The sequence below is a fragment of the Caretta caretta genome, chromosome 24 (genome assembly GCF_965140235.1).
Source record: "Caretta caretta isolate rCarCar2 chromosome 24, rCarCar1.hap1, whole genome shotgun sequence".
Classification (NCBI taxonomy): Eukaryota; Metazoa; Chordata; order Testudines; family Cheloniidae; genus Caretta; species Caretta caretta.
In genome coordinates, this window is record NC_134229.1 from 5,720,976 (window position 1) to 5,746,757 (window position 25,782).

The 25,782-nt window shown below is 51.1% G+C and overlaps 2 protein-coding genes across 3 annotated transcripts in view; both read left to right on the top strand.

The window, feature by feature from the left end:
* Window positions 1-4,659: 4,659 nt before the first annotated feature.
* SSR2 (signal sequence receptor subunit 2) lies at window positions 4,660-13,450 on the top strand. 2 transcript variants are annotated; one of them, XM_048828395.2, is made up of 6 exons: window positions 4,660-4,785; window positions 9,822-9,976; window positions 11,271-11,369; window positions 11,815-11,923; window positions 12,206-12,283; window positions 12,655-13,450. In XM_048828395.2, the coding sequence occupies exons 2-6, from the start codon at window positions 9,822-9,824 to the stop codon at window positions 12,763-12,765; spliced, it is 552 nt and encodes a 183-aa protein (XP_048684352.1). In that variant the 5' UTR covers window positions 4,660-4,785; the 3' UTR covers window positions 12,766-13,450. The 2 variants fall into 2 exon arrangements, with proteins under 2 accessions (XP_048684352.1, XP_074979053.1); XM_075122952.1 differs by lacking the exon at window positions 4,660-4,785 and adding an exon at window positions 4,806-4,828.
* A 6,085-nt stretch (window positions 13,451-19,535) lies between these two features.
* The window catches only part of ARHGEF2 (Rho/Rac guanine nucleotide exchange factor 2), a 129,210-nt gene continuing 122,963 nt past the window's right edge, over window positions 19,536-25,782 (top strand). Inside the window, exon 1 of the mRNA XM_075123085.1 lies at window positions 19,536-19,694. The gene's annotated coding sequence lies outside the window, so the exon portion shown is untranslated. The remainder of the gene's footprint in view (window positions 19,695-25,782) is intronic.

Here is a 25,782-nt window from a genome sequence, read left to right on the forward strand (position 1 = left end):
TTTCAGTGTGAGGTTTTCCTTCGAAGGCTGCACAGGGAAGGGACAGCAATCCGCTTAGGGAGAGATGCGTTGGGTCTGATCTGAGGTTACTCTGCCCATGCCCCTGGGGTTCAGGTGACTTGAAGCCCCTTTATGCGCCCCATGTTCTGGGGGCTTGCCAGACTCTCTGCTGTAAATTAGAACAGCCTCAGGGGCTACTCTCGTTTTTGCTCTGCCTCCCATGGCCCTTGCAGTATGTTCCAGCCAGGCCTCCTCCACTGGAGATGGGGAGCAGGGTGGATACAGAACCCTTATGCAAGCTCCATACCAGCTGGGGTGGCTCTGGTGCAGGGAGGATTCCCAGCGAGCTGATTCTCCTTATTTTAAGGTCCCTCTGAGCTGCCAGATCACAGGAGGAGAGGGAGGAAAGGTATGAACTTTGCCTGGCTTCCCATCTAACGCCTTCATAGCGGCTTTTTTATTTCTTTGCAACAAGATTAACACGAGTGACTTTTATCCAAGGGTCTCAAAGCTCTAGCAAATACTAATTACTGCATCCTCCCAGGTATTGCTGGTGAATATGCAAGTAGTACCATAAAGATGTGTGGAGTCTGGGAAGTCCTCCTGATAGCAGGCGATGAACAGACGTTCAGAAGGTGTGTGGCGTCTTCAGCCACACCGCAGCCACGCGGAGGGCTGTCCCTCAGACCCCAGGTATGGTCACTTGCTGCATACCTCCCCACCCCACCTCTGAAATGGTTGAGCTTGCACCAGAGGTAGCGTGGCAGCTCGAAGTCAAGCAGTCTCTCATCAGTCCTCATCATGACGAGGAAGGAGTTTCTTACAGATGGGGCAGCCCGTTCCCATTCTGCTCACTACACTGTGAAAGCATTTGCTGTAGAGATGATCGGTAGTCCAGACTGGTCTTCTGCTGATATGTTGGTGATGAGGCGCTTCCCATATGGTTTTGAAAAGTGGCAGTTGTGGCATCTCCTGGCTTTTGTCAAGGAGGTTCTTTGCTGCAATATAACACCTAGGTGGCAGGGTATTAGAGAGGAATGATAGCCACTTTGGAGGCGTTGGCCTGGTATTTTCATTATTTGATTCAGTTGTACACGAACTTTGTGTGAGAAGGGTTTAACCGCACAGCACAGTATTCGCCAAGCTGCACGATATTTGCGCAGCAGCTCCCCAAGCTGAGCCTGCAAGCTGATTTAGGAGGCCATTGTTCTTGTTTCAGAGTAGCAGCCGTGTTAGTCTGTATCCGCAAAAAGAACAGGAGGACTTGTGGCACCTTAGAGACCAACCCATTTATTTGAGCATAAAAATATGGAACGCTTCACGAATTTGCGTGTTGTGCATCCTGGGAGCAGGTTGAATCTGCATAATCCAGATACCGGTTACAGTGGTACTAGAACCATATCCCCCCAATACAATGGGTCGAAGTGACTTGTCCCAAGATCACAGTGAGTTACTGGCAGAGATGGGACTAGAACCCAAGAATCCTGATTCCCAGCTAAGCACAGCTTCCTACACTGAGGGCCAAATCCTGAGAGGTGCCAGGTACCTGTAATTTCCAATAACTCCCATGCTTCAAAGCGTGAGTCAACCTGTAACTCATGAAGATCAGAAGGAAACAATCCCTGGGGCCATCCCTTCATTGCAGGGTTTCTTGTATCTTCCAGCTGGGGCTGGCTACTACTGGAAAAAAGACACGGGGCTAGATGGACTCTCAGGGTGTGTTTACACTGGCACTTTACAGTGCTGCAACTTTCTCGCTCAGGGGTGTGTGAAAAAACAGCCCCCTGAGCGCAGCAAGTGCCTGTACAGACAAAGCGCTGGGAGCTGTGCTCCTCATGGAGGTGGCTGCGACGACATAAGCCACGTTAGCATTGCCAGCGTAGACTTTTTGATCCAGACTGTGAATTCCTCTGTTCCTAATCATTAGGGCAGACAGTCAGCAGGGATGAGGTTTTGGCCTAAACAGTTTCATTTATTTATTTTCCAAGAAAAAGTTGAACCTTTTCCCCCAGGAAGCACACTCTGTGGGAAAAAAATTAATTTAATTGAAAACCCAATTTTACATCAGAAACCAGTGTCGGGGAAAATTTTCAGCCAGCTCTGATCCTGAAAACACTTATGCATGTGCCAGGCGACTCATGGAAGTAAAATTAAGCATGCAAGAAAGAAAGATGGATGAGAATGAAAGAAAGAACAATGGATGATGGATGAATGGATGGATGAGAAAAAGATGGATGGACGAGAGAGAAAGAAAGAGATGAAAAAAGATGGATGGATGGATAACAAAGAGATTAAAAAAGATGGATGGATGAAAAAAGGATCCATGAGAGAGAGATGGGTGGCTGGATAAGAAAGAAAGATGGATCGATAAAAAAGGACAGATAAGAAGGAAGGAGAGATGGGTGGATGGATAAGAAAGGAGAGAGAGAGATGGGTGGATAGAGAAAGAAAGAAAGAGATGGGTGGATGGATGAGAGAGAGAGATGAGAGAGATGGATGGATGGATAAGAAAGAAAGAGATGGATGGGTGGATGGATGGATGAGAGAGAGAGATGGGTGGCTGGATAAGAAAGAAAGATGGATCGATAAAAAAGGATGGATAAGAAGGAAAGATGGGTGGCTGGATAAGAAAGAAAGATGGATCGATAAAAAAGGATGGATAAGAAAGAAGGAGAGATGGGTGGCTGGATAAGAAAGAAAGATGGATCAATAAAAAAGGACGGATAAGAAAGGAGAGATGGGTGGATGGATGAGAGAGAGAGATGGGTGGCTGGATAAGAAAGAAAGACAGATCGATAAAAAAGGACGGATAAGAAAGGAGAGATGGGTGGATGGATGGATGAGAGAGAGAGAGAGAGATGGACGGATAAGAAAGAAAGAGATGGGTGGATGGATGGATGAGAGAGAGAGGAGAGATGGGTGAATGGATGAGAGAGAAGAGATGGGTGGCTGGATATGAAAGACGGATCGATAAAAAAGGATGGATAAGAAAGGAGAGATGGGTGGATGGATGAGAGAGAGAGATGGACGGATAAGAAAGAAAGAGATGGGTGGATGGATGGATGAGAGAGAGAGATGGACGGATAAGAAAGGAGAGATGGGTGGGTGGATGGATGAGAGATGGATGGACGGATAAGAAAGGAGAGATGGGTGGGTGGATGGATGAGAGAGAGAGGGACGGATAAGAAAGGAGGGATGGGTGGATGGATGGATGAGAGAGAGAGATGGACGGATAAGAAAGGAGGGATGGGTGGATGGATGAGAGATGGATGGACGGATAAGAAAGGAGAGATGGGTGGGTGGATGGATGAGAGAGAGGGACGGATAAGAAAGGAGAGATGGGTGGATGGATGAGAGAGATGGACGGATAAGAAAGGAGAGATGGGTGGGTGGATGGATGAGAGAGAGGGACGGATAAGAAAGGAGAGATGGGTGGGTGGGTGGATGGATGAGAGAGAGGGACGGATAAGAAAGGAGGGATGGGTGGATGGATAAGAAAGGAGAGATGGGTGGGTGGGTGGATGGATGAGAGAGAGATGGATGGACGGATAAGAAAGGAGGGATGGGTGGATGGATGGATGAGAGATGGATGGACGGATAAGAAAGGAGAGATGGGTGGGTGGGTGGATGGATGAGAGAGAGAGGGACGGATAAGAAAGGAGAGATGGGTGGGTGGATGGATGAGAGAGAGGGACGGATAAGAAAGGAGAGATGGGTGGGTGGGTGGATGGATGAGAGATGGATGGACGGATAAGAAAGGAGAGATGGGTGGGTGGGTGGATGAGAGAGAGGGACGGATAAGAAAGGAGAGATGGGTGGATGGATGGATGAGAGAGATGGATGGACGGATAAGAAAGGAGAGATGGGTGGGTGGATGGATGAGAGAGAGGGACGGATAAGAAAGGAGAGATGGGTGGGTGGATGGATGAGAGAGAGGGACGGATAAGAAAGGAGAGATGGGTGGGTGGGTGGATGGATGAGAGATGGATGGACGGATAAGAAAGGAGAGATGGGTGGGTGGGTGGATGAGAGAGAGGGACGGATAAGAAAGGAGAGATGGGTGGATGGATGGATGAGAGAGATGGATGGACGGATAAGAAAGGAGAGATGGGTGGGTGGATGGATGAGAGAGAGGGACGGATAAGAAAGGAGAGATGGGTGGATGGATAAGAAAGGAGAGATGGGTGGATGGATGGATGAGAGAGATGGATGGACGGATAAGAAAGGAGGGATGGGTGGGTGGATGGATGAGAGAGAGGGACGGATAAGAAAGGAGGGATGGGTGGATGGATGGATGAGAGAGATGGATGGACGGATAAGAAAGGAGGGATGGGTGGATGGATGAGAGAGAGGGACGGATAAGAAAGGAGAGATGGGTGGGTGGGTGGGTGGATGGATGAGAGAGAGAGATGGGTGGCTGGATAAGAAAGAAAGACGGATCGATAAAAAAGGACGGATAAGGAGGAAGGAGAGAGAGGAGGGAGGCCCCGAGCCGGAGGCAGGACAACGCAGCGGGGGGCACGACGGGGCGTGTCCCAGAGACACCCTCCCGGCGCCGGCCCTGGGAGAAGCGGGCGGACGAGGGGCCGCCGGGGTCAGGCACCGGGCGCCAAGCCGGCGCCGCTCCTTCTGCGCAGGCGCCGCGAGCTCCCGCCCCTTCCTGCCCGCCGGTGCCGCGCCGGAAGCGGACTCCAGTTCCCAGCCTGCCCCGGGGCAGGGGCGGGTTTCCGGGCGCTCAGTGCTGACTCTCGCTTCCGCTGCCGCAGGGCGAGCCGGGCCGGAGCGGTGAGAGCGGGGCCGGGGCCCCGGAGGGCGAGGCGGGTTCGAGGTCGGGCTGCGGGGGGGCCGGGGGTGAGACGCTGGAGCGGCTCGGGGGTGGGGGGCGCGGCGCCCCGGGAAGTTGCACGGCAGATCCGGGGAGAACGATTGGGGGAGCCGGGGGGGGGGGCTTCAGGAGGGAGGAAGGTTTGTGGGGGTTGGGGTGTCTGAGGGGGAAGGAGGTTTGGAGGGGAGCCCAGGGGGCGGCGATTTGGGGGGGAGCCATGGGGTTGGGAGGATCTGGAGGGCGGTGGGGGGAAGGTGGGGGTTGGGGGGAGCCCAGGGGGTGGCGATTGGGGCGAGCCGTGGGATGGGGGAGATCTGGGGGGAAAGGAGATTTGGAGGGGAGCCCAGGGGGCGGTGGTTGGGGCGAGCCGTGGGGTTGGGGGGAAGCCCAGGGGGCGGCGGTGGCGGGGGAGCCATGGGGTGGAGGGATCTGGGGGGAAGGTGGGGGCTGGGGGGGTCTGAGGGGGAAGGAAGGTTTGGAGGGGAGCCTAGGGGGTGGCGGTTGGGGGGAGCCGTGTGGGTGGGGGGGGAAGGTGGGGTTTGGGGGGCCTGAGGAATGGAAGTTTTGGAGGGCCCAGGGGTGGGGGTGGGGGGTCGGGCGGTCTGTAGGAGGACATAGGGGAGGTCTCTGACACGTCAGCGCTCCATGGAGGAAAGGCAGCTAGGGAGGCCCTGCTCCAGGCAGCCTGAAATCAGGCTGTGGGGTTCCTGTCTTGCTGCCTGTTCTGGCTCCAGAAGTGGAGACACGTGGCTGAGAGTAGCAGCCAGGCCCTGATGCTGCCTGGTAGAAGGAGCTGTGTGCGCCACGGCGGCTGGGGACAGGCAGAACTATACTGGGCATAAGGAAGCAATGATCTGTGGCTGCTGGAGGAGGTGGTGGGAAAAGACATGACTGTGCTCTCCACAGGGGCTGAGCCAGAGATGGGAGTGAAAGAGCTGCACAGTTAGCAGCCCCTTTTTCATACCTTCATTTAAGGTAGATCACGGGTTCTCCAGCCTTTTCATGCTGGGGCCCAATACATTGTAGATCTTTTCCCAGACCCAACTGCCTCACTACTTGGTTATCAAAATATAATTTCACAAGCCACTGGGAGGGGCTCTGTGATCTAAGACCACTGTTTAGGAATTACTGTATTAGCCAATTGCTCAAGATTTTGTTGTGGCTAGGGAAGACGATGGTGCTGTAGTCTAGAAATTTCAGAACCTTCAGGATGAGAGGTTTCCTGAGAGAGATATAGACAGGCATTTATATTGGGTAAAATTTCAGGCTTGATCGGCAAGGTCTGGTTATCAGCTATCAAAAGAGAGGTTGGGTACAGAAAACCCAAGGGGGGATAGGAGCTTAGTGGTGTGAGTGGGGTGTCAGATCATCAGGACAGAGCTCTTATCACTTTTTTGGTCTGGGAAGAGGAGTTTTGTACCAGGACTGAAGAAAAGGAGCATGCACTTTGGAAGTGTCTGCAGCCAAACAGTGTTTGGATGGGAGCGGACTGATGTTTGAATATTTGTGTGTGAGAGTAAAGATATTAAATATGTGAACTCTTTAAATGGGCCCTCAAGTTAACTTTGTCTTAAATAACATGTTCTTTGTTCTACTTCTAACAGTTAATATTAATTTGATGACTTTAAAAAACAAACCTTAGAATCATAGAATATCAGGATTGGAAGGGACCTCAGGAGGTCAACTAGTCCAATCCCCTGCTCAAAGCAGGACCAATCCCCAATTAAATCATCCCAGCCAGGGCTTTGTCAAGCCTGACCTTAAAAACTTCTAAGGAAGGAGATTCTACCACCTTCCTAGGTAATGCATTCCAGTGTTTCACCACCCTCCTAGTGAAAAAGTTTTTCCTAATATCCAACCTAAACCTCCCCCACTGCAACTTGAGACCATTACTCCTTGTCATGTCATCTTCTACCACTGAGACTAGTCTAGAACCATCCTCTTTGGAACCACCTCTCAGGTAGTTGAAAGCAGCTATAAAATCCCCCCTCATTCTTCTCTTCTGCAGACTAAACAATCCCAGTTGCCTCTCCTCATAAGTCACATGTTCCAGACCCCTAATCGTTTTTGTTGCCCTTCACTGGACTCTCTCCAATTTTTCCACATCCTTCTTGTAGTGTGGGGCCCAAAACTGGACACAGTACTCCAGATGAGGCCTCACTAATGTCGAATAGAGGGGGATGATCACGTCCCTCGATCTGCTGGCTATGCCCCCACTTATACATCCCAAAATGCCATTGGCCTTCTTGGCAACAAGGGCATGCTGTTGACTCATATCCAGCTTCTCGTCCACTGTCACCCCTAGGTCCTTTTCCGCAGAACTGCTGCCTAGCCATTCGGTCCCTAGTCTGTAGCGGTGCATTGGAGTCTTCCGTCCTAAGTGCAGGACCCTGCACTTATCCTTGTTGAACCTCATCAGATTTCTTTTGGCCCAATCCTCCAATTTGTCTAGGTCCCTTTGTATCCTAACCCTACCTGCCACCATATCTACCACTCCTCCTAGTTTAGTATCATCTGCAAATTTGCTGAGAGTGCAATCCACACCATCCTCCAGATCATTTATGAAGATATTGAACAAAACTGGCCCCAGGACCGACCCTTGGGCACTCCACTTGATACCGGCTGCCAACTAGACATGGAGCCATTGATCACTACCCGTTGAGCCCGACAATCTAGCCAACTTTCTACCCACCTTATAGTGCATTCATCCGGCCCATACTTTAACATGCTGACAAGAATACTGTGGGAGACCGTGTCAAAAGCTTTGCTAAAGTCAAGAAACAATACGTCCACTGCTTTCCCTTCATCCACAGAACCAGTAATCTCGTCATAGAAGGTGATTAGATTAGTCAGGCATGACCTTCCCTTGGTGAATCCATGCTGACTGTTCCTGATCACTTTCCTCTCGTGTAAGTGCTTCAGGGTTGATTCCTTGAGGACCTGCTCCATGATTTTTCCGGGGACTGAGGTGAGGCTGACTGGCCTGTAGTTCCCAGGATTTTCCTTCTTCCCTTTTTTAAAGATGGGCACTACATTAGCCTTTTTCCAGTCGTCCGGGACTTCCCCCGATCGCCATGAGTTTTCAAAGTTAATGGCCAATGGCTCTGCAATCACAGCCGCCAACTCCTTTAGCACTCTCGGATGCAACGCATCCAGCCTCATGGACTTGTGCATGTCCAGCTTTTCTAAATAGTCCCTAACCACTTCTTTCTCCACAGAGGGCTGGCCACCTCCTCCCCATGCTGTGTTGCCCAGCGCAGCAGTCTGGGAGCTGACCTTGTTCGTGAAGACAGAGGCAAAAAAAGCATTGAGTACATTAGCTTTTTCCACATCCTCTGTCACTAGGTTGCCTCCCTCATTCAGTAAGGGGCCCACACTTTCCTTGGTTTTCTTCTTGTTGCCAACATACCTGAAGAAACCCTTCTTGTTACTCAACATCTCTTGCTAGCTGCAGCTCCAGGTGCGATTTGGCCCTCCTGATTTCATTCCTATATGCCCGAGCAATATTTTTATACTCTTCCCTGGTCATTTCCCTTTAAGTCATTTGTTTTTCTCTCATCTAAATATAGGCTAATCATTTTCAAGGTCATTTCTAGTCAGTTGCAATTCTCAGGTGCTAGCACAATGCTGCAGTGTTTGTTTCAGACACTTCAGGGGAATGTTGTTGCAGTGTGTGTTAAATTGTTTCTATTGGATTTCAAAGGAGAAATAGCAGAAAGCTTTTGTTTGGTCTTCGATATGAGTCAGCAGTGTGCCCTTGTTGCCAAGAAGGCCAACGGCTTATTGGGCTCTATTAGTAGGAGCATTGCCAGCAGGTCGAGAGAAGTGATTATTCCCCTCTATTTGGCACTGGTGAGGCCACACCTGGAGTATTGTGTCCAGTTCTGGTCCCCCCACTACAGAAGGGATGTGGACAAATTGGAGAGAGTCCAGCGGAGGACAAACAAAAATGATTAGGGGGCTAGGGCACATGACTTACTAGGAGAGGCTGAGGGAACTGGCGTTATTTAGTCTGCAGAAGAGAAGAGTGAGGGGAGATTTGATAACAGCCTTCAACTACCTGAAGGGGTGTTCCAAAGAGGCTGGAGCTCGGCTTTTCTCAGTGGTGACAGATGACAGAACAATGGTCTCAAGTTGCAGTGGGGGAGGTCTAGGTTGGATATTAGAAACACTATTTCACTAGGAGGGTGGTGAAGCACTAGAATGGGTTCCCTAGGGAGATGGTGGAATCTCCACCCTCAGAGGTTTTTAGGGCCTGGCTTGACAAAGCCCTGGCTGGGATGATTTAGTTGGTGTTGGTCCTGCTTTGAGCAGGGGATTGGACTAGATGACCTCCTGAGGTCTCTTCCAACCCTAATATTCTATGATTCAATGTTTGTAGTAGCTTCTTGTCTTTACAAAATGAGTGTCCTAATGCTTTCAAGTGCCTTTAATTATGTTAAATAACGTAAATATACTAGGGTTGTTGCAGCCATGTTGGTCCCAGGATATCAGAGAGACAAGGTGGGTAAGATAATATTTTTTATTGGACCAACTTTTGGTGGTGAAAGAGGCAAGCTTTCAAGCTACTTCAGAAGTGCTCTGTGTAGCTCGAAAGCTTGTCTCTTTCACCGACAGGCATTGGTCCAATAAAAGATACTACTGCGCTCACCCTGTCTCTTTAATAAATTTACCACACGTTCACAGAGCAGCCAGGGAACAGAAACCCGGTATCAGGTCATTGCTTTGCAGTGGTCTCATGCTGGTAGAGAACTGTCCGCAGTCTTACAGGTGCAACTGCACGGGCACTATACTGAACGGGACGGATCCCTCCCTCCTCCATGGTACGATGCTTTTGTGTACAATGTCTTAACCCACACAGCTGCCTGTGCTTCAGAACACATTACACTCACGTATCTATTCTACCCTCTGCTGCTGCCCGCTCCAGAAGGCTGCCAACCCCAATTTTCCCTCTTTAGAAACTCGGGTATTATTAGTGAATGGTTTCCCCTTCCAGATGAAGCTGTTCGCTCTTGCTGTGTTTGCCCTGCTGTCTGTTGCTCACAGCGAGGAGGGAGCCAGGCTACTCGCCTCTAAATCTCTGTTAAACAGATATGCGGTGGAGGGCAAGGACCTGACTCTGCAGTACAACATCTACAATGTTGGCTCCAGGTAAGGCTTGTCTGTGTTGTTGGTACCTATCAGATGCCTATCCCTGAAGGACAGGGAGTGTTAGAGCTGTGTCTCTGCAATGTGTGTTTCACTAGCTTGGGGAGGGGAGAGACATCTAGAGTAAAAGCCTTTCTCAAGCTCCTCCCTTACTCCTCCCAAAGGGCACTGTGGGGGCAGGAGCAAATAGAGGGGAAGAATCTCTGTATTCATAGATTATAAAGCCAGAAGGGTCCACTGTGATCACCTAAGGTTTTCTGTTACTGCTGTTAAAATGAAAAGGAGGACTTGTGGCACCTTAGAGACGAACCAATTTATTTGAGCATGAGCTTTCGATGCATCCGATGAAGTGAGCTGTAGCTCACAAAAGCTCATGCTCAAATAAATTGGTTAGTCTCTAAGGTGCCACAAGTACTCCTTTTCTTTTTGCGAATACAGACTAACACGGCTGTTACTCTGAAACCTGCTGTTAAAATGACTCTGTTCTCACTGGAGTACATAGGACGATTGACTTGAGTAGGAGTAAAGTTGCACTGTATGAGCCCCCTATCAGGCCCACTCAAGAAGGGGCATTATACAAGGCTTCGAGGGTAATGAGACTGAAGTGTGCAGGGTATTTTTGGGGGTGGGGTGGGGGACGAATGTGATTCTGGAGGCTCTGAACAGGTCTAAGTGGATTCCTGTGTATGGGAGCAAGTCAGTGTTCATTGTGATGCCATTTTAGATTCCTTGCCTTCTCTCTCCCCTTCGCTGTCAAAAATAAGTTCTTACCAAGTTCTGGCACTCCACTCTTTAATCCCCCTGTTCACCCTTTCCTCTCTGTTCCAGCCCTGATCCCTGGCTTCATCACGTCTGTCTTTGTCTGCATCATCTACCGGTGTCCAAAATGCTTCAGATGAAAATCACCTTCCTTTCCTGTCACCCATATCCCCAGTGCAGTGCTCCCCTCCTCGCGTACATAGATCTCCATTGGCTTCCTGGGCTCTTTCCCCAGCCAATTACTTGTCCTTGGCTTCGTGGCTCCTCTCAGCTCTTCCCACCTATGCTTTCTCCTATGCCCCAGGTCCAGTTGGGCAGTCATTTCTCCTTGACGCTGTCTTCCTTCTCCTACTCTCATCTTTGTGGCTTTTTACTCCAGATCAGCAGCTAGCACTGAACTTTCCTCTGTTTGTGAAACCGCCTGTAGTATCATAGGGTTAGAAGGGACCGCAAGGGTCATCTAGTCTAACCCACAGTGGGACTCCAGCTGATGCATACCCCTGGCTCTGTTCCTGACTCCTCTCTCTGTTGTATTTAGCGCGGCTTTGGATGTGGAGTTGTCGGATGATTCTTTCCCCCCAGAAGATTTTGGCATTGTCTCTGGAATGCTTAACGTCAAGTGGGACAGGATTGCGCCGTATCTTTTTTGCAGTTCAAAACAATCTCCCCTCCTGCCATGTCCTGGGTCTGTTGTTGGGCTCCCCCTTGTCCCCTCTGATGCCCAAGGATATCAAAACACTTCCAACTCCATACATCATCCCTGAAATGCTAGCACACCTGACTTCTGGCTAAGGCTCCGAAGGCAAATCCCAATAAAGTGCCCTGGGATCTCTAGTGTCCTTATAAACAAGAACTAGTTCTCATGTCACATAGCTACCCCTCACATTAAATTGCATGGAACTCCATTCATCTGTCAGGGAAGGAGGAATAGATGAGTTGCCCCTGTATAAGGGTCTGAATCTGTAGTTACAGGTGGTTTAAGATTTCAGACCTGCTGGTTAGACTCCTCCCTGTGTTCTGAGTCTTGCTCCCCCTGTCTCCTGGAACAAAGTGCAATTTTTCCTTAACCATCTGCTACTCAGAGCCAGCAACGTATCTCACACTGTGGTCCTGAGGCCCCTCAAAGCTGGGTACTTCAACTTCACCTCAGCTACCATCACCTACTTGGCACAGGAGGGAGGGCAGGTTGTGGTGAGTGGCTCCGATGAAGTGAGCTGTAGCTCACGAAAGCTTATGCTCAAATAAATTTGTTAGTCTCTAAGGTGCCACAAGTATTCCTTACCTTTCTTGTGAACCTGATCACATACAGGATCCTAACAGCAGATCTCACAGCAGAGACTCAGTGTGTGCGCCTAGACACAACCATAGAGGGATGATAGATAGTCCCTTTCTCTTCTCATATAGTGCTTGCCACGGAGCGCCTGCAATGCCAGGAACAGTGGGCAAATGCTATTTCTTTTCCCCCCATTTCAGGTTGGCTTCACCAGTGCCCCTGGGCAGGGAGGAATCTTGGCTCAGAGAGAGTTTGACAGGAGGTTTTCCCCTCACTTTGTAAGTACCATTAAACCAGTAATCCATTTTCTCACTGTGACTGTACAGTTCAAATCAGTATTGACCTTTTTGTGTGTGCTGGCTCATGGCATGAAAGCAGGAGCCCAGGCACTAAATTAAAAGCCACCTGGGAAATTGCCAAGCTGGCTCCTAAGCTGTTTGGAGCAACTTCTGCAAAATCTTGCAAGAAGAGTGACAATTAATTCATCATGGTCCGTTAGACTCGCTTCTAGGAATGAGCCTGTGTTGTTCGGGTTCAGATCAAAATGCTTGGGCAGGGGGGCGGGGGCACTCAGGTGTGAGAATCTGGGAGTTCAGCTCTGCATGACCCATCTCGATTCTACTTCTAATTGGTTTTCCCCTTCTGCTAGCTTGATTGGGCAGCTTTTGGAGTGATGACCCTTCCGTCCATCGGAATCCCTCTGTTGCTGTGGTACTCGAGCAAGAGAAAATACGATACCCCCAAGACCAAGAAGAACTGAGGAAAGCCAAATGCAGCCAGCACCCAGAGCTCAGGAACCCCACTTAGAATTACAGTGTACTCAGAGTAGCGGTAATCAACCCTCCAAATCAAGTGACTGGGCCAACAGTTCAGTGCTGGCAGGGGCAGGATTTGTATTATTCTTGTGGCCAGTCACTTTCTTGGGTTTTTTTTTTTAACCCGTTCTCAGCAGATCTGGAGCAAAGACCTCACCGGTTCTGTTGTAATTAAGTTGCAGACGCAGCTGCAGTACAAGAATGCTAATAACACCCAAGGAGTGCGGATGTGAGAGCCTTTCTGCAGCATTTGTCGCATCACCGCTGCTTGCCAAATGCCAGTCACATGTGGCCAGATCTCCTCATGCCACAATCCTCGATCTTGGGTCAGCCCATCACCCTCTCTCCCCAGTATTTTATGCTTCCTGCAACTGTCACTGAGAGGAACGATCAAGTGATGGTAACGGAGACCTCCTTTGTATGCAGATTTATTAGTGCCAGTCCCTCTCAGCCAAGCGGTGGCCTATAAACCCCCATAGAAAGATGCCTGCCCTATAGGGAATGTTGGCTACGTTGTTGTATTTTGGTGAGCAGTTGTCCGCCATGTTTCTTTTTTTCTGATTACTCTGTTGAGAAACGTGTGACTGTACACACCGAGGGTTTTATAATAAAATGAACACCACAAAGTGAGCCTGTCTCTTCTACCAGTAAGTTCCATAGTTGGACTAGTGGGTTTCAGGAGCCATATGTATAATTGCAGTAAATCCAGTGGTTGTAGAGGCTCTGTCTGTACACACCATCAGCCAGCAGGGGCAGTGAGGAAGATCCAGCTGAAAGAGTGTACCAAGCCCTTGCCTTCACTAGGATTAATGGTATGTGTTTAACATGTGTTAAAATCCTACTGCGGGTTACTCCATCCCCCACTCCAGGGTCCCCCTTGACCAGTTGCCATGTGTTAAAACTACAACATGCCTCATCTACACTGTGAGTTTAACGTGTGTTTAAAAATCCACTTTTTTTAGACTAGACATGGCCAAAAAGCTTAAAATCTGAGACACAGGATGGGAGAGAAACAGCCCTATCAAGGGTAAGTGACTTGCCCAAAGTTGCATAGCTGGTCACTGGCATAGCCAGGAATAGAACCCAGATCCTCATAGCCCAGTGCTGTGCGCTCAGCACCATGCTGGCTGACGTGAAGCGTTGAAACACGTGGCTGCCCAAAACACTGCAGACTGTGTGGCGCATGACACCGTATTAGCCCCGGGGGAGTGGATTCGCTGGGATGAGTAGAGTAAAACACCTTCACAGCCTTCAAGAGCTGAGAGAAAATTCAAGTGGATGTGCAGTTCCTGCTCAGCTCTCTGTACCTTTGTGTATCGGCCACTGTCTTCTGATGAGTTTTGAGCCGCCCTGTCTAGGGTGCTGTCCTCTTCCCCAGAACATTACTTGTTTAATACGTAGCCTAGCTTCCAGCAAGGGCAGGAGGTACCTGTGCTCCCTAACTGCTTGGTTTTCTTCTTATAGAAGATTCAGAGTAGAAGCCCCAGGAGTGGGACTTATTTTTTCAAATGAAAAATATTTTCATAAGCTAAAAGCAGGACCAGGAGGATCCCCTGGTGGCTATGCTGCCCTCTCGTGCTGCAGGTCCATATTGCAGTTTATCTGTGCCCTCCTGCAATGAGGGGACTCCTTACAAGCCAGTTCTCTGAATTACTCTTCTAGAGAGGTCTGCCTTGATTTGGGGGTGGAGCGGGGGCTCTGCGGTCTCTCATCAGCCCTGACTGGCCTTGGGCAGTGAGATTAGATTAATGTAAGCCAGGCAAACCACAATGAAGGTCCCCGTTGGAGGAGATGGGTGCATGTGACCTTGGGTTAGGGGGAATAGAAGTGGGTGTTTTTGGCAACCTCAGAAGAGAGTGCAGGGATTGGCCAGGTCTGAGGCCCATTCCCAAGGGCAGCGTGTAGCAGGGAGTTTGCCGTGTTGCTACTGCACACCCTGTTGTGTGCAAAGAAGCCTTTGGCCTGCAGGGCTGTCAAACCAGCCCCAAATTCACGCGCACGCAATTCAATTTAACCCGCGCCAATTTCCTACCTTGTACTGGAACCTATACTCTTTCCAGCCCCTTCCAAATGAGAATTGCAGAGAGCTTCATGGCCATTCATGAATTAAACCTTTCAGTCCCTCACTGGAATTAACCATCCCCATTTCACATATGGGGAAACCGAGGCCACTCAGAGCAAAGTAGTCTTGTTATCCAAGAATTCCGTGTCGGTGGCCCAAACTCCCAGGCTCCGTGGAAAGCAAACACTGCAGCTTTGTCGCAAGAACAATGTTTCCCAGTCAGGATTTCTCACCCCCTCATCCCAACTGCTCGCTGCCGCCACCGGTTTCACCCTTTGTTTTGACTGAAGAGTGTTGCAATTGGCAGGATCAAGGAAACCATTGATGCTAATGCTGAACAAAGGAGCTCCGCTCCACGAAGGGTGTGCAAGAGGGGGCCTTTGAAGTTGAACTAACAGGTCTAACTGGTGCATCCCACTTCCCAGCATAGAATTGCTCCTTCCATGTTACTGCTTTTTGCTGCCTAGTGTTAAGTGTCCCAAACAAAGGAGCTTTCCTTGTGAGCCTCAGCATTGGGAAGAAAGACTGTTGATCATCCCTTGCAGCTGCTTCTCCTGGTCCCTGGTGATCTCTGGTACGATGGATTGCAGGCAAACAGGTGAGAATCAAAAGATACACCTTGCGCACATGTTGCTTTGTTTTCTGCCTTTCAAGTTCTGCTGGGTTCTCAACCTTTCCAGGCCACTGTACCCCTTTCAGGAGACTGACTTTTCTTGCGTCCCCCCAAGTTTCACCTCACTTAAAAACGACTTGCTTACAAAATCAGACATAAAAACACAAATGTGTCACAGCTCGCTATTACAGAAACCTGCTTGCTGTTTCATTTTCCCCATATAATTATAAAATAAATCAACTGGAATATAAATATTGTACTTACATTTCTGTGTATAGTATGTTGAGCTGTCTAAACAAGTCATTGTCTGACACTGTAATTTGTACTGACTTCGCTAATGTGTTTTATGTAGCCTGTTGTAAAACTAGGCAAATATCTAGATGAGTTGATGTACCCCTGGGAAGACCTCTGTGTACACGGGCCCCTGATTGGGAACCCCTGGTTTAGGAGGACCTGAGGGTGAGGAGACTAGGAGGCTGGTCCAGTCTGATCTGTGTAGCCTTTGGTCTGCGGGGCTGTCAAGCCAGGACCTTACAATGGTAGCATTATTTATTGGTATTGTGGTAGCACCTAGGAGCCCTTGTCACCGACCAGGACCCCATTGCATGCAAGGTGCTGTACGAACATGGAACAAAAAGATGATCCCTGGCCCCAAACTGTGTCTAACATTTAGAAAGACACAAGGTGGGTGAGGTCATATAGTTTATTGGACCAACCGCTGTTGGTGAACAGAAGGGACTGGCGTGGTTACAACAACACTTCATACATCTAAGATATATGAATTTCACAGCTCTCTCTACCTGGGGTAATAGCACGGTGTGCTTCCCCGGGGCAGGAGCTTAGTGCTTTATGCCCTCTTCCCTTCCCCCCTCCCCATGAGATGGGTGTTATCCTCCTTGTACAAATGGGAAAACTGAATCTGAGTGCCCTGCATTTAGACTGTTACCTTGTGGACATTCTGGTGCATTTGCTCACGATGAGATGATTCTAGGAACAGATGCAGCCTAAATAAGGAGTTGTCTGTGGGACTAGCTGTAGGCCCTGCCTGGTCACTGGGGAGAAGGGGGTTCATGCCTCACCCCATCTCTGAGGTGGAAGGAAGGAAGGAGGGAGGACTGGAGAGAAAATCGGGTACATGGGCTCTGTGGAGACTACCCCCCATGATGGCCAATTGCAGTCATGGCAGCAGGACCCAGAGACTTCAGGAATGAAGGTGCCTTTGTCCACTAGGGGTCAGGCTTTCCCAGGTGCTGGGTGTCTGCCGTTTCAAATGATGTCCCTTGAGGTATTGGGTGCTCAGGTGCTAAAGCAGGGTCGCACCCTTTCAGAAGTGGTGTGCCGAGTCTTCATTTAGTCACTCTAATTTAAGGTTTGGCATGGCAGTATTACATGTTTCACGTTTTTAGAAGGGCTCTTTCTGTAAGTCTACAATATCTAACTAAACTATTGTCGTATGTAAAGTAAATAAGGTTTTTAAATGTTTAAGAAGCTTCATTTAAAATTAAATTACAATGCAGAGCCCCCCGGACCGGTGGCCAGGACCCGGGCAGTGTGAGTGCCGCTGAAAATCAGATCGCGTGCCATAGGTTGCCTACCCCCTGCTAAAGCTTAAGGGAGACACACCAAGACCACTGTAGAGCTGTCCCGTGCCTGCCGCTCCATTACGCCTGCTCCAGGCTGGATCGAAAATGGATCCTGAGACTGGAAGCCTCCACGGGCTCCGAGGTCGCCTCTCCGCAGCTCTCCGCGTGGTGGTGTGAATTCGATTGTGCCGTGGCTCCTCTAAAGCAGCAGGTGGGCCCGTCATCCTTGTGCTGGGCCTGATTCTTACTGCATCCTGTGGCAGCTGCTGGTACTGGCTCACCTTTGGAAACCTGCACAAAGGCCCTGGTGTCACCTGTTTGCTGAACTAGCCAGAATATGGAAGAAAGGGCACAATCACAGGCAAAGCCAAGGTACAAGCTCTGGGAGCTGCTGGCAGCTCTCGCTAGGGAAACCTCTCATGCTACATAAGGGCTAACTGGATCAGTGCTAGAACTGTCTGAAGAGCAGCCAGATGCTGGGGTGGGTGTGGTTAGTAGGGGGTGCTCGTCCCTCTCAAGTAATGTCCCTGTGCACCACCAGGGCTGCGATGCGGGACCAGAGATCCTTTAAAATCAACAAGGCCTTAATTGTTTGTGCATAGAGCCCTCCAGAGGGCTGTTTTTAAATCTTGTTCCTGCTATTATGGCAGTGGTTTCTGTGGGACCCCTGGGATCCCAGTACCGCTGCAGGGCTCTACGTGTGAGCTTAAAAACCTTCCTGCTAGCTTGGAAATTAATCTGGTATGTTAGCAGCCAGGGTAGGTTTCTCATTCCCCTCCCCACCGAGAGACCTGGTCCGGCATCCCACCCTTATCCTGAAGCACCTAACGCATTGAGCAGATGGCCAAGTGCATCCTCTACCTCGATGCATCTGGTCTGGTTGGGGGTCCACCAGAGGCATCCTCCACCCAGCCAGGCCTCTTCTGCTGGGCAGCCTGCTTCATCCTGACATGGCTGGTATGTTGTCTTGCTCCCAGTGCACCTGGCATGCTTGGTGGCAGTCGAAGGGTTAGCACGCTGGCCCCCTGCAAGCCAAAGAAGACACAGTCCCTAAGCTGGGAGCTGATTCGGAGGCAGGCATTGGCAGGACCCACTATTTGGAGAAGGCAGCATCGTGTGGGCAGGGTGATGTCATATAAGCCTGAGTCACTGCTGCAAAAGGTGTTAGCTCCATTGTCCAGCCCTGCCCAAAACCCTTATCACTGCTCCCAGGTGGGGCCCTGGCTGGCTTGTCACCTCACTTGGCAGTCAGCGATAATTCACCTGGAGTCTCCAGCACTTTCTGCTGGGGGATCTCAGAGTGCGTTGCACATGCTAATGAATGAAGCTCCTCACCCAGCCAGGGAGGTAGCTTGGTATCACCGCCCCTCCGAGCCTCAGTTTCCCCAGCTGTAAAATGTGGACAGGTCATCCCCAGCGTCCTCCAGGGAGTAAGGGGCAGAGCTGGGAACACATGCCCACTTCTGCTCTTACCATTAGATCCCACTCTACTGCAGCCAGGAATTCAATCCAGGAGTCCTGGGCTAGTCCCCTCCTGCTTTAACCTTGAGGTCACGCTCTCCCTGTCCCTGTGTACAAGGACATGTGGGTGCTTAGTGCTCTCTAACTTCCCAGAGGAAGCCGTACTGGTTTGCAGATCTTGGCTCCAGGGAAGCCAATTTTCCTTCTGCAGGGGGGAGCTGAGGTCCCCCAGACAAGCACCACCTAGGGGAAGCACTGTCAGCCAGGGGGGATGCTGATCTCAGTTGCCATCTGCAGGCTGCTACATCCCCTGAGCACCATGCTGGGCTCTGTATGCTCCCTTTCTGCAGCACCTCCTGTTCCCCCCAAGTCTCCCGCCCCACCTGGCTTAGCAAGGCCTGACTGAATCCCCGCTCTAGGCTGTGTGACTGTCAGGGTAGGTGTATGCAGCAAGGAGACACCCGTGGCTGGCCCTGGCCAGCCAACTCGGGCTCGCGGGGCTGCCACTGCAGTATAGACCACTGCTCCAGGACCCTGTCTCGGCGGGGCCTGAAGAAGATTCCCTAGCACCTCCCAGAGTGATCCTTGACATCTCAGGGAGACACGTGACGGCGGCCCCCTTCTCACAGGTGGGGAAACTGAGGCACCCAGCCAGGAAATTCTGAGGCAGGAGGAGACCTCAGGACTTCCCCATTCCCAGCCTCCTGCTCGCACTTCCAGGGAAGCTTTCTTTTTGACCCAGGCTTCACCCTGGGTATTTGGCAGCCTTTTAAAGGCACCCCGCCCCCCCCCGCCCGCCCGCGGTGGCCGCCTCTGCCTTCGGCGGAGCCCAGCCCCGTTGAGCGAAGGGGAAGGCGAGAGGCTGGCGCTGCAGGAGGAGAAGTGAGCCTGGTGATGGCCCCGAGGGCGAAGGGTTAACGGGGGGGAGGATCCGAGGCTCTGGGCGGGTCCCGGCTGTTGGATTCGGGGTGAGCGAGGAGGCGGGGGAGGAACCCGCAGCAAGGGGCGAAGAGGCGAGGCTGGAAGGAGGAGCTGCAGGAGCGGAGCGGAGCGGGGGGGTCGCTCACCGCGCCCGGCCCCGGGGGTCCTGCCCGGGCATAGCGGAGCCGCAGCCCGCCCGGGGGAGCAGCCCGCCCCCTCTCCGCAGCCCAGCAGGTACGTTCCGATCGCCGCCTTTCAGCCATCACCGGCTACAGGTGCCCGCCCGGCTGGGCCGACCCCGCCGGGGGCTGGGCCAGGGGCGAGCTCCGGAGAATGGGTCTCGCAGCGCTCGGCCCCTGCCGGGGCTCGGCCTGCCCGGTCTGTTGCCGATCCCGCGGCTTCCTGGGTAACCTTTGCCCCGTGCTTTGGTGTTAAAAAGTGCAAGGGAGAGGCGTGTGGAGGAGAAGTGGCTGGAACAGGGGAGGCTGGGAGCGGGGCTCCTGGGTCCTCTTTCCGTCTCTAGGACGGGAGTGTGGTTGGTGGGTGGGTGGGGGGGGGCTGGGAGCTAGGGCTCCAGACCCCGACCCACGGGGTGCGTTCTCTGATGGCCAGAGCTGCCCTGCCGCTGAATTGCCTGCTGGCCTTGGGCAAGGTGCTCAGCAGCTCCGTGCCTCAGTTTCCCTGTCTGGGAAAGGGAACTGGTCATCAGTAAAAAGCAGCTTGAGCTCGCCCCCCAGATTAGGAGTGCCATGGGACTATCTTCCTTGCGGCGAAAGAGGGCTCTGTCTGGGAAAGAGCTGAGGAAGTGAAATGCCCCAAACTCCCTAAGCGCAGTGGTTTGAATTTTGCCCTCGGTAGGGTTGCTTGGTACGTCCTTGCGCCTTCTCAAGCTAGTTCTTCTCCGAGCTCTGGCTAAGGTCTAGCACAGCAGCCATTCAACAGCCAGACGCATCCCGGGGGATGGCCTTTTTGCCCTTTTCTGTACACCATCCTTCTCCTGGGATCGTTCAGGCAGCGTAGCTAAAGGTAGCAGACCCCAGAACAGCTATTCCCGCACGGTAAGGGTAATGAGCTTTACCCCAGTATCTGCGTCCACACTAGTGGATGGATATAATAATAGCAGTGGGAAATCCCACCCCTGCCAAGAGAGCTGTACCAGGACAAAATCTGTGTGTAGACCAGACCCTTCAGTCTGTCCCAGCTCTAAATTCTACCACCTTAAGCCCCGGCCTGCCCTCCAATTTTAGCTATGTGGGTTAGGAGTGTGATTTTATTATGATGATGATCAATGGTTGTATTTTACCAATGACGCTGTGCTGCTAAGAGCGCCAGCGTAGACCCCGTTACAGCAGCATCCGGGTATCAATGCAGTTAGAGTTGATGCTGTGGGGGGGAACTATGCAGTGTAAGCTATTCGGGGACAAGCACGCTTGTCCCCATGTAACTGTGTCCACATCAGAGAGTTTTGCAGGTACTGGTGTAACTATACTGACAAATCCCATCAGCAGCAGCAAATCCCATCTGGAGGGAAGGAGCACGTGGCTGTGTTTGGTTATATTGGAAGTTTGGGTCAGGTCGGAAAAGTGACACTGGAATCAGGGCAGATCTGCTCCCTGTGTGTATCGGACGGGCTGACTTTAGTGACAAATGACAATATAGTCCCATGCAGAGCCAGCCTGGCTCTGGGTGTGGGAACTAAAGGGTATTCTACTTCATGCATGATCAATGGAGTTGCTTACCCTGTTCCCCTGGAGTTGCACCTGGCTGGCCCTCATTGAAGGCTCAGGTGTTGCTGAGGGCAGACTTTGGATGCTGAGGTGCAAGGTGGAAAGAATCCAGGCTCTGACTCTCTGATCCCCAGCTGGGTGTGCAGGGCTGGGTGTTTGGGGTGGGGGGAGAAAAGGAGAAGTGAGAGCCCTTTGCTACAGAATCCCGGGAAGGTGATCAACATGGAGCCCACAACTTCATTTTTAAGAACTACCTCTCAGGGGAAAACCTGGCTCTGAACTTGCCCTAAGGGAGGCTGCCCCATCCCTTTTGCAAGTGATTCTCCTCTGGAACCCATTTGCTTCTAATGGGTGCAAAGTGCTGGCTGAAAGGCCCCATACAAGTGCAAATCTGCTGCTGCTGGACCAAACTCATCCCTGTGTCACCTGGCTTCCCTGGAGTTCTGGCCAGGATGCATTTTGGCGGAGGATGTTTGAAGCACATCTCCCCCTGCCCCAAATCTGATGAAGTGAGCTGTAGCTCACGAAAGCTCATGCTCAAATAAATTGGTTAGTCTCTAAGGTGCCACAAGTACTCCTTTTCTTTTTGCGAATACAGACTAACACCGCTGTTCCTCTGAAACCTGTCAGTATTGATCTTGGCTCCTTTCCTGAGGATGGCTTGCAGTCACAGTGTGAATCTGGTCTGAAGCGTGTTGTTCGGTCCTGGGGGAAGGGGCTCAGCCAATTAGCATTCTATCATAGAGCGCACGGCCCTCACCCCTTGCGTGGGTGGGGGCGAGATGACTGGCCTGCATGAGATGAGTGGGGCAGATCTCAGCACCCATTGTAAAAACAGCCCCGAGAGCCAGCTCAAGGTGCAGACCAAGAGGCCAGAGATCCCAGAGCTAGACCTGGCTCGATGTTTCAGTCAAAACAGTTTTCCAGCAGAAAAATGCCATTTTGACGGCACTGAATTACTTTGCGGAACTGGATCCAGTTCGATGAACTGGCATTTAGGAAACACGTTTGGAATTTCTTTTGGGATAATGCCGCAATATGTTTCAGATGAAAAGTTTCCCTTTTTTTTTTTCCCTACAAAACTTCTTTGCCTTTTGAAATTCACTTTATGCTGTATAATTATTTAAAACGGTCACATCAAAACATTTCATTTCAATTGACCTAGAAGGGGATTTCCCACCCCTGAAATTTAGTTTCAGAAAAGCTTCCGAATGTTTGGCTTTGGGGCCTGAGTCAGGTTGGAAAAAAATTTTAAGCTTGAAATATTTCACTGGATGGGCCGGACCAGCTCTATCTCCAATGGGCTGTGGAGCCTGAATTCCCCTTTCATCCCCCAGGGGGTCCGTCTACTGTGGCAGCAAGACACGTTGGCCCATAGGGTGAGCAGCTTGCCCTGTCATTGCCTGGGCCGGGCCTATTCTGTGGCTATAGGACTGAGTAGCCACCTGTCTTGGATGGTTTAGACAAAACAAATCCTGCATCTTGGCTGGGGGCTAGACTAGATGTCTCTTGCAGTCCCTTCTAACCCTATGATTCTGTGACCTTGTCCATTGCCTATTGGGGATCTTCATTGGGGGTGGATTGGACCTGAATGGACGTCCCACGTCTGCTGTTTATCAGTCCCATCCCAGCCCTCAATAAGCTCGGGGCCTGATCCAACATGTGCTGAAATCCAATGGAAAAACTCCAGCTGACTTCAGACTCGGGCTTTGGAGCGGCCCTTAAATAGGATTTTGATCCCCTCTCCCCCAGGAATTTTATTCTCTTCTTGCTCTCCTAAGCAGTGCCTGGGTTTGTACTTTGGGGACTTTCCCCCAATCCAGCACTGAAAGGAACATAATTGCCAGACTGGATCAGACCCAAGGGGACCCCCACAGTAGTGGATGTGAGATAATCTACCCCCCCAACATCAGGTCTTATCCTGATCCCAGACAGAGCCCAGCTTGACCCCGACGCGATTTAATATCCTTTCCACAATCTGTTTGTATTCACTATCCTAGCTCAGGTAGTCTTGCTCGCTGTATAAGTGTCCAAGCCCCTTTTGAATCTTGCTGACTTTTTGGCCTCAGAGATGTCCTGTGTCAATGAGTTCTACCGCCAAACTGCATACCGCACAGGGGAAAGTATTTCCATGTATTGGTTATGAACTTGCCACTGGGGAGGGATAGCTCAGAGGGGGGAGGGATAGCTCAGTGGTTTGAGCATTGGCCTGCTAAATCCAGGGTTGTGAGTTCAATACTTGAGGGGGCCATTTAGGGATCTGGGGCAAAAATTGGGGATTGGTGCTGCTTTGAGCAGGGGGTTGGACTAGATGACCTCTTGAGGTCCCTTCCAACCCTGATAGTCTATGATTCTATAATTCCATCTATTTGTTCCTATGTCAGGAGACAGGGAGGAGCTGGATCCCGTGGGGGGAGGGGATTCCAGTGGCACCTCCCAAGGCCTTACCTGTCATCTACCCCTATTATGTTGTAAGGATAACAAAGCTGCTCATCAGTTGAGCCGGGTAACATGATCCATGAGCCGCTTTGTCACTCTTAGGCAGGTGGCTGTTGGAATTCTTTGCAAAACATAAACACAGGTTTTAAGAGGGCTGGGTGTTGATTTTAGCCCCATTTGTAAGTTACAACTGAGTCCACCACAATTGATTCCTTTCCGGGGGCCCCCAGGACTCAAATCCTTGCTGTGATTTGAGCTCTTCCGGGATGAATCTAGCAGGCAGCCCGATGCCTGGCAGAAAGAATGACCTGTAATAACCGGGGCTGATCCTAGAAGGAATGTGCAGGGATGTCTCCTGCTTTAGCACGAAGGCATGTCTTCCTGAGCCCAGCATATAAACTCAGCCTGGAGCAACAAAGTTTTACAATGGCTGGCATTTAAAATGGAAGAGATGCTTTCAATATATTCATGCACACTGTGGTGTGTTTGGATAGGAGTATGTTTGAGTCTGGGGGTGTGTCCAGGCATATAAGTGACCTACACTATCAAACAGTGTGTTAAGAGCCTTTGCTCGGCTCCACAGGAGAGGGTAAGAGTATACTACAGCTACCAGCTGAGGGAGCTGCTCTCGCAGCTCAGGAGGTATAGTCTTGTGCTTGTAGGTCTGGATTTCAAACTGCACCACTGAGCCCAACGGGGCTGGTGTGTCTCTGTGTGTTTGAATCTTTTGTGTACACAGGTGTGTTTATGTAGGGTCAGTGTTTGCACCTGTCGAAGGTATTTTGGTGGATGGAGAGAATGTTGCCTACGCTAGAAAAGGTGCCAGGCAGCAAGCTGAGAGTGTTGGACAGCTGGCTTTGAATGACGGGCAGGCTGGTGCAGTGGTTAGGGCTTGGAAGACAGGGGGGCAAGTCCCAGCTTTGCTGTAGCCTCCCTGGGTGACCTTGGGCCAGTGCCTGGGCCTCCGTTCCCCATCTGTACAGTGGAGCTAACAGCAGCTGCCCTGTGTCGTGTGCTAAAGATCACGAGGTTCTGGGGCTGAGCACTGTGGTTGTTGAATGTGTCTAGCCTGGATGTGGGATGGGTCCTGTTTTCTCTCTCTGGGATCTGGCCAGAGCTGGCCTGTTTTCATGCTGTTCCCTGCACACTGGCACGCCTTCCACCTGCGCACGTTTCGCTCCTCAGCAGCCAGGCTCTTCACGCTCCAATGCAGGGAGGGGAAGAAGCTGGCAGGGGGGCAGATTGTCTCGCAGAACCTTTCCCTGGGTAAAATAATAATACCCAGCTCCTAGCTGGTGCTTTCCATCAGTAGATCTCAGTGCTTTCCTAAGGGGGTCAGTAGGGTTAACCCCATTTTACAGATGGGGAAACTGAGGCAGAGAGAGGGGCAGTGACTTGCCCAAGATCACGCAGTAGGTCAGGGGCAGAGCTGGGAATAGAACCCAGGTCTGTTGAGTCCTGGTCCAGTGCTCTAGCCACTTGGACATGCTACCTCTTAAATTCACAGATTGACACATCGGACAGGCAGTGGATTCTGTATGGGGATTGCTGGCTTTGTGAGGAGTAACTTGGGGTGCAGGAATAGATCCACCTTAGTGGTATATTTTCTGGGGTAGGAGCATTCCCAGGAATGGCTTTGTTAGTGAGGACCCCATACAAGCTACCGTGGGGTGCCCACCAAAATAATGCCCCGGTGCTGGAACAGGGGAATTGGATGCATATCTCACTGAGGTTCTAATCTGGCCTCCATCACCGTAATGCCTGAGCACCTCACTTCTATTTATCGTCACCACCCCCCTCTGTAAAGCAGGACTACTAGCCCCATTATACAGATGGGCAAACAGAGGCCCAGAGCGGTTAAGTGACTTACCTAGGGTCACACAGGGAGTCTCTTGCAGAGCAAGGAATTGAACCCAGGATTTCCAAGTCCCAGGCTAGCCCTTCCCCTCCATCACCTACCCTGCAATGGAGCACCCTAAAATCACTATGTCTGACCCAGCCAATCCCACTGCTGTTGGGGTGGGGACCCAGCAGGGTATGTGTTTTAGGGGGCCACGGAGCTTTGAAGTGCCCTGGGCTCATGTAACCCCTGGTGAGTGTGTGTGTGAGGCCCCCCATTTGTGCCAATCCACAGTGGTTGTGAGTCTGTGGATTTC

What these genes read in the sequence shown, in the direction of transcription:
- SSR2 (XM_048828395.2), top strand. Translation starts at nt 9,822, where the DNA reads ATGAAGCTGTTCGCTCTTGCTGTGTTTGCCCTGCTGTCTGTTGCTCAC. An exon ending in ATCTACAATGTTGGCTCCAG is followed by an intron (nt 9,977 to 11,270) that starts GTAAGGCTTGTC and finishes TGTTGTATTTAG; the next exon opens with CGCGGCTTTGGATGTGGAGT. An exon ending in AAGTGGGACAGGATTGCGCC is followed by an intron (nt 11,370 to 11,814) that starts GTATCTTTTTTG and finishes TCTGCTACTCAG; the next exon opens with AGCCAGCAACGTATCTCACA.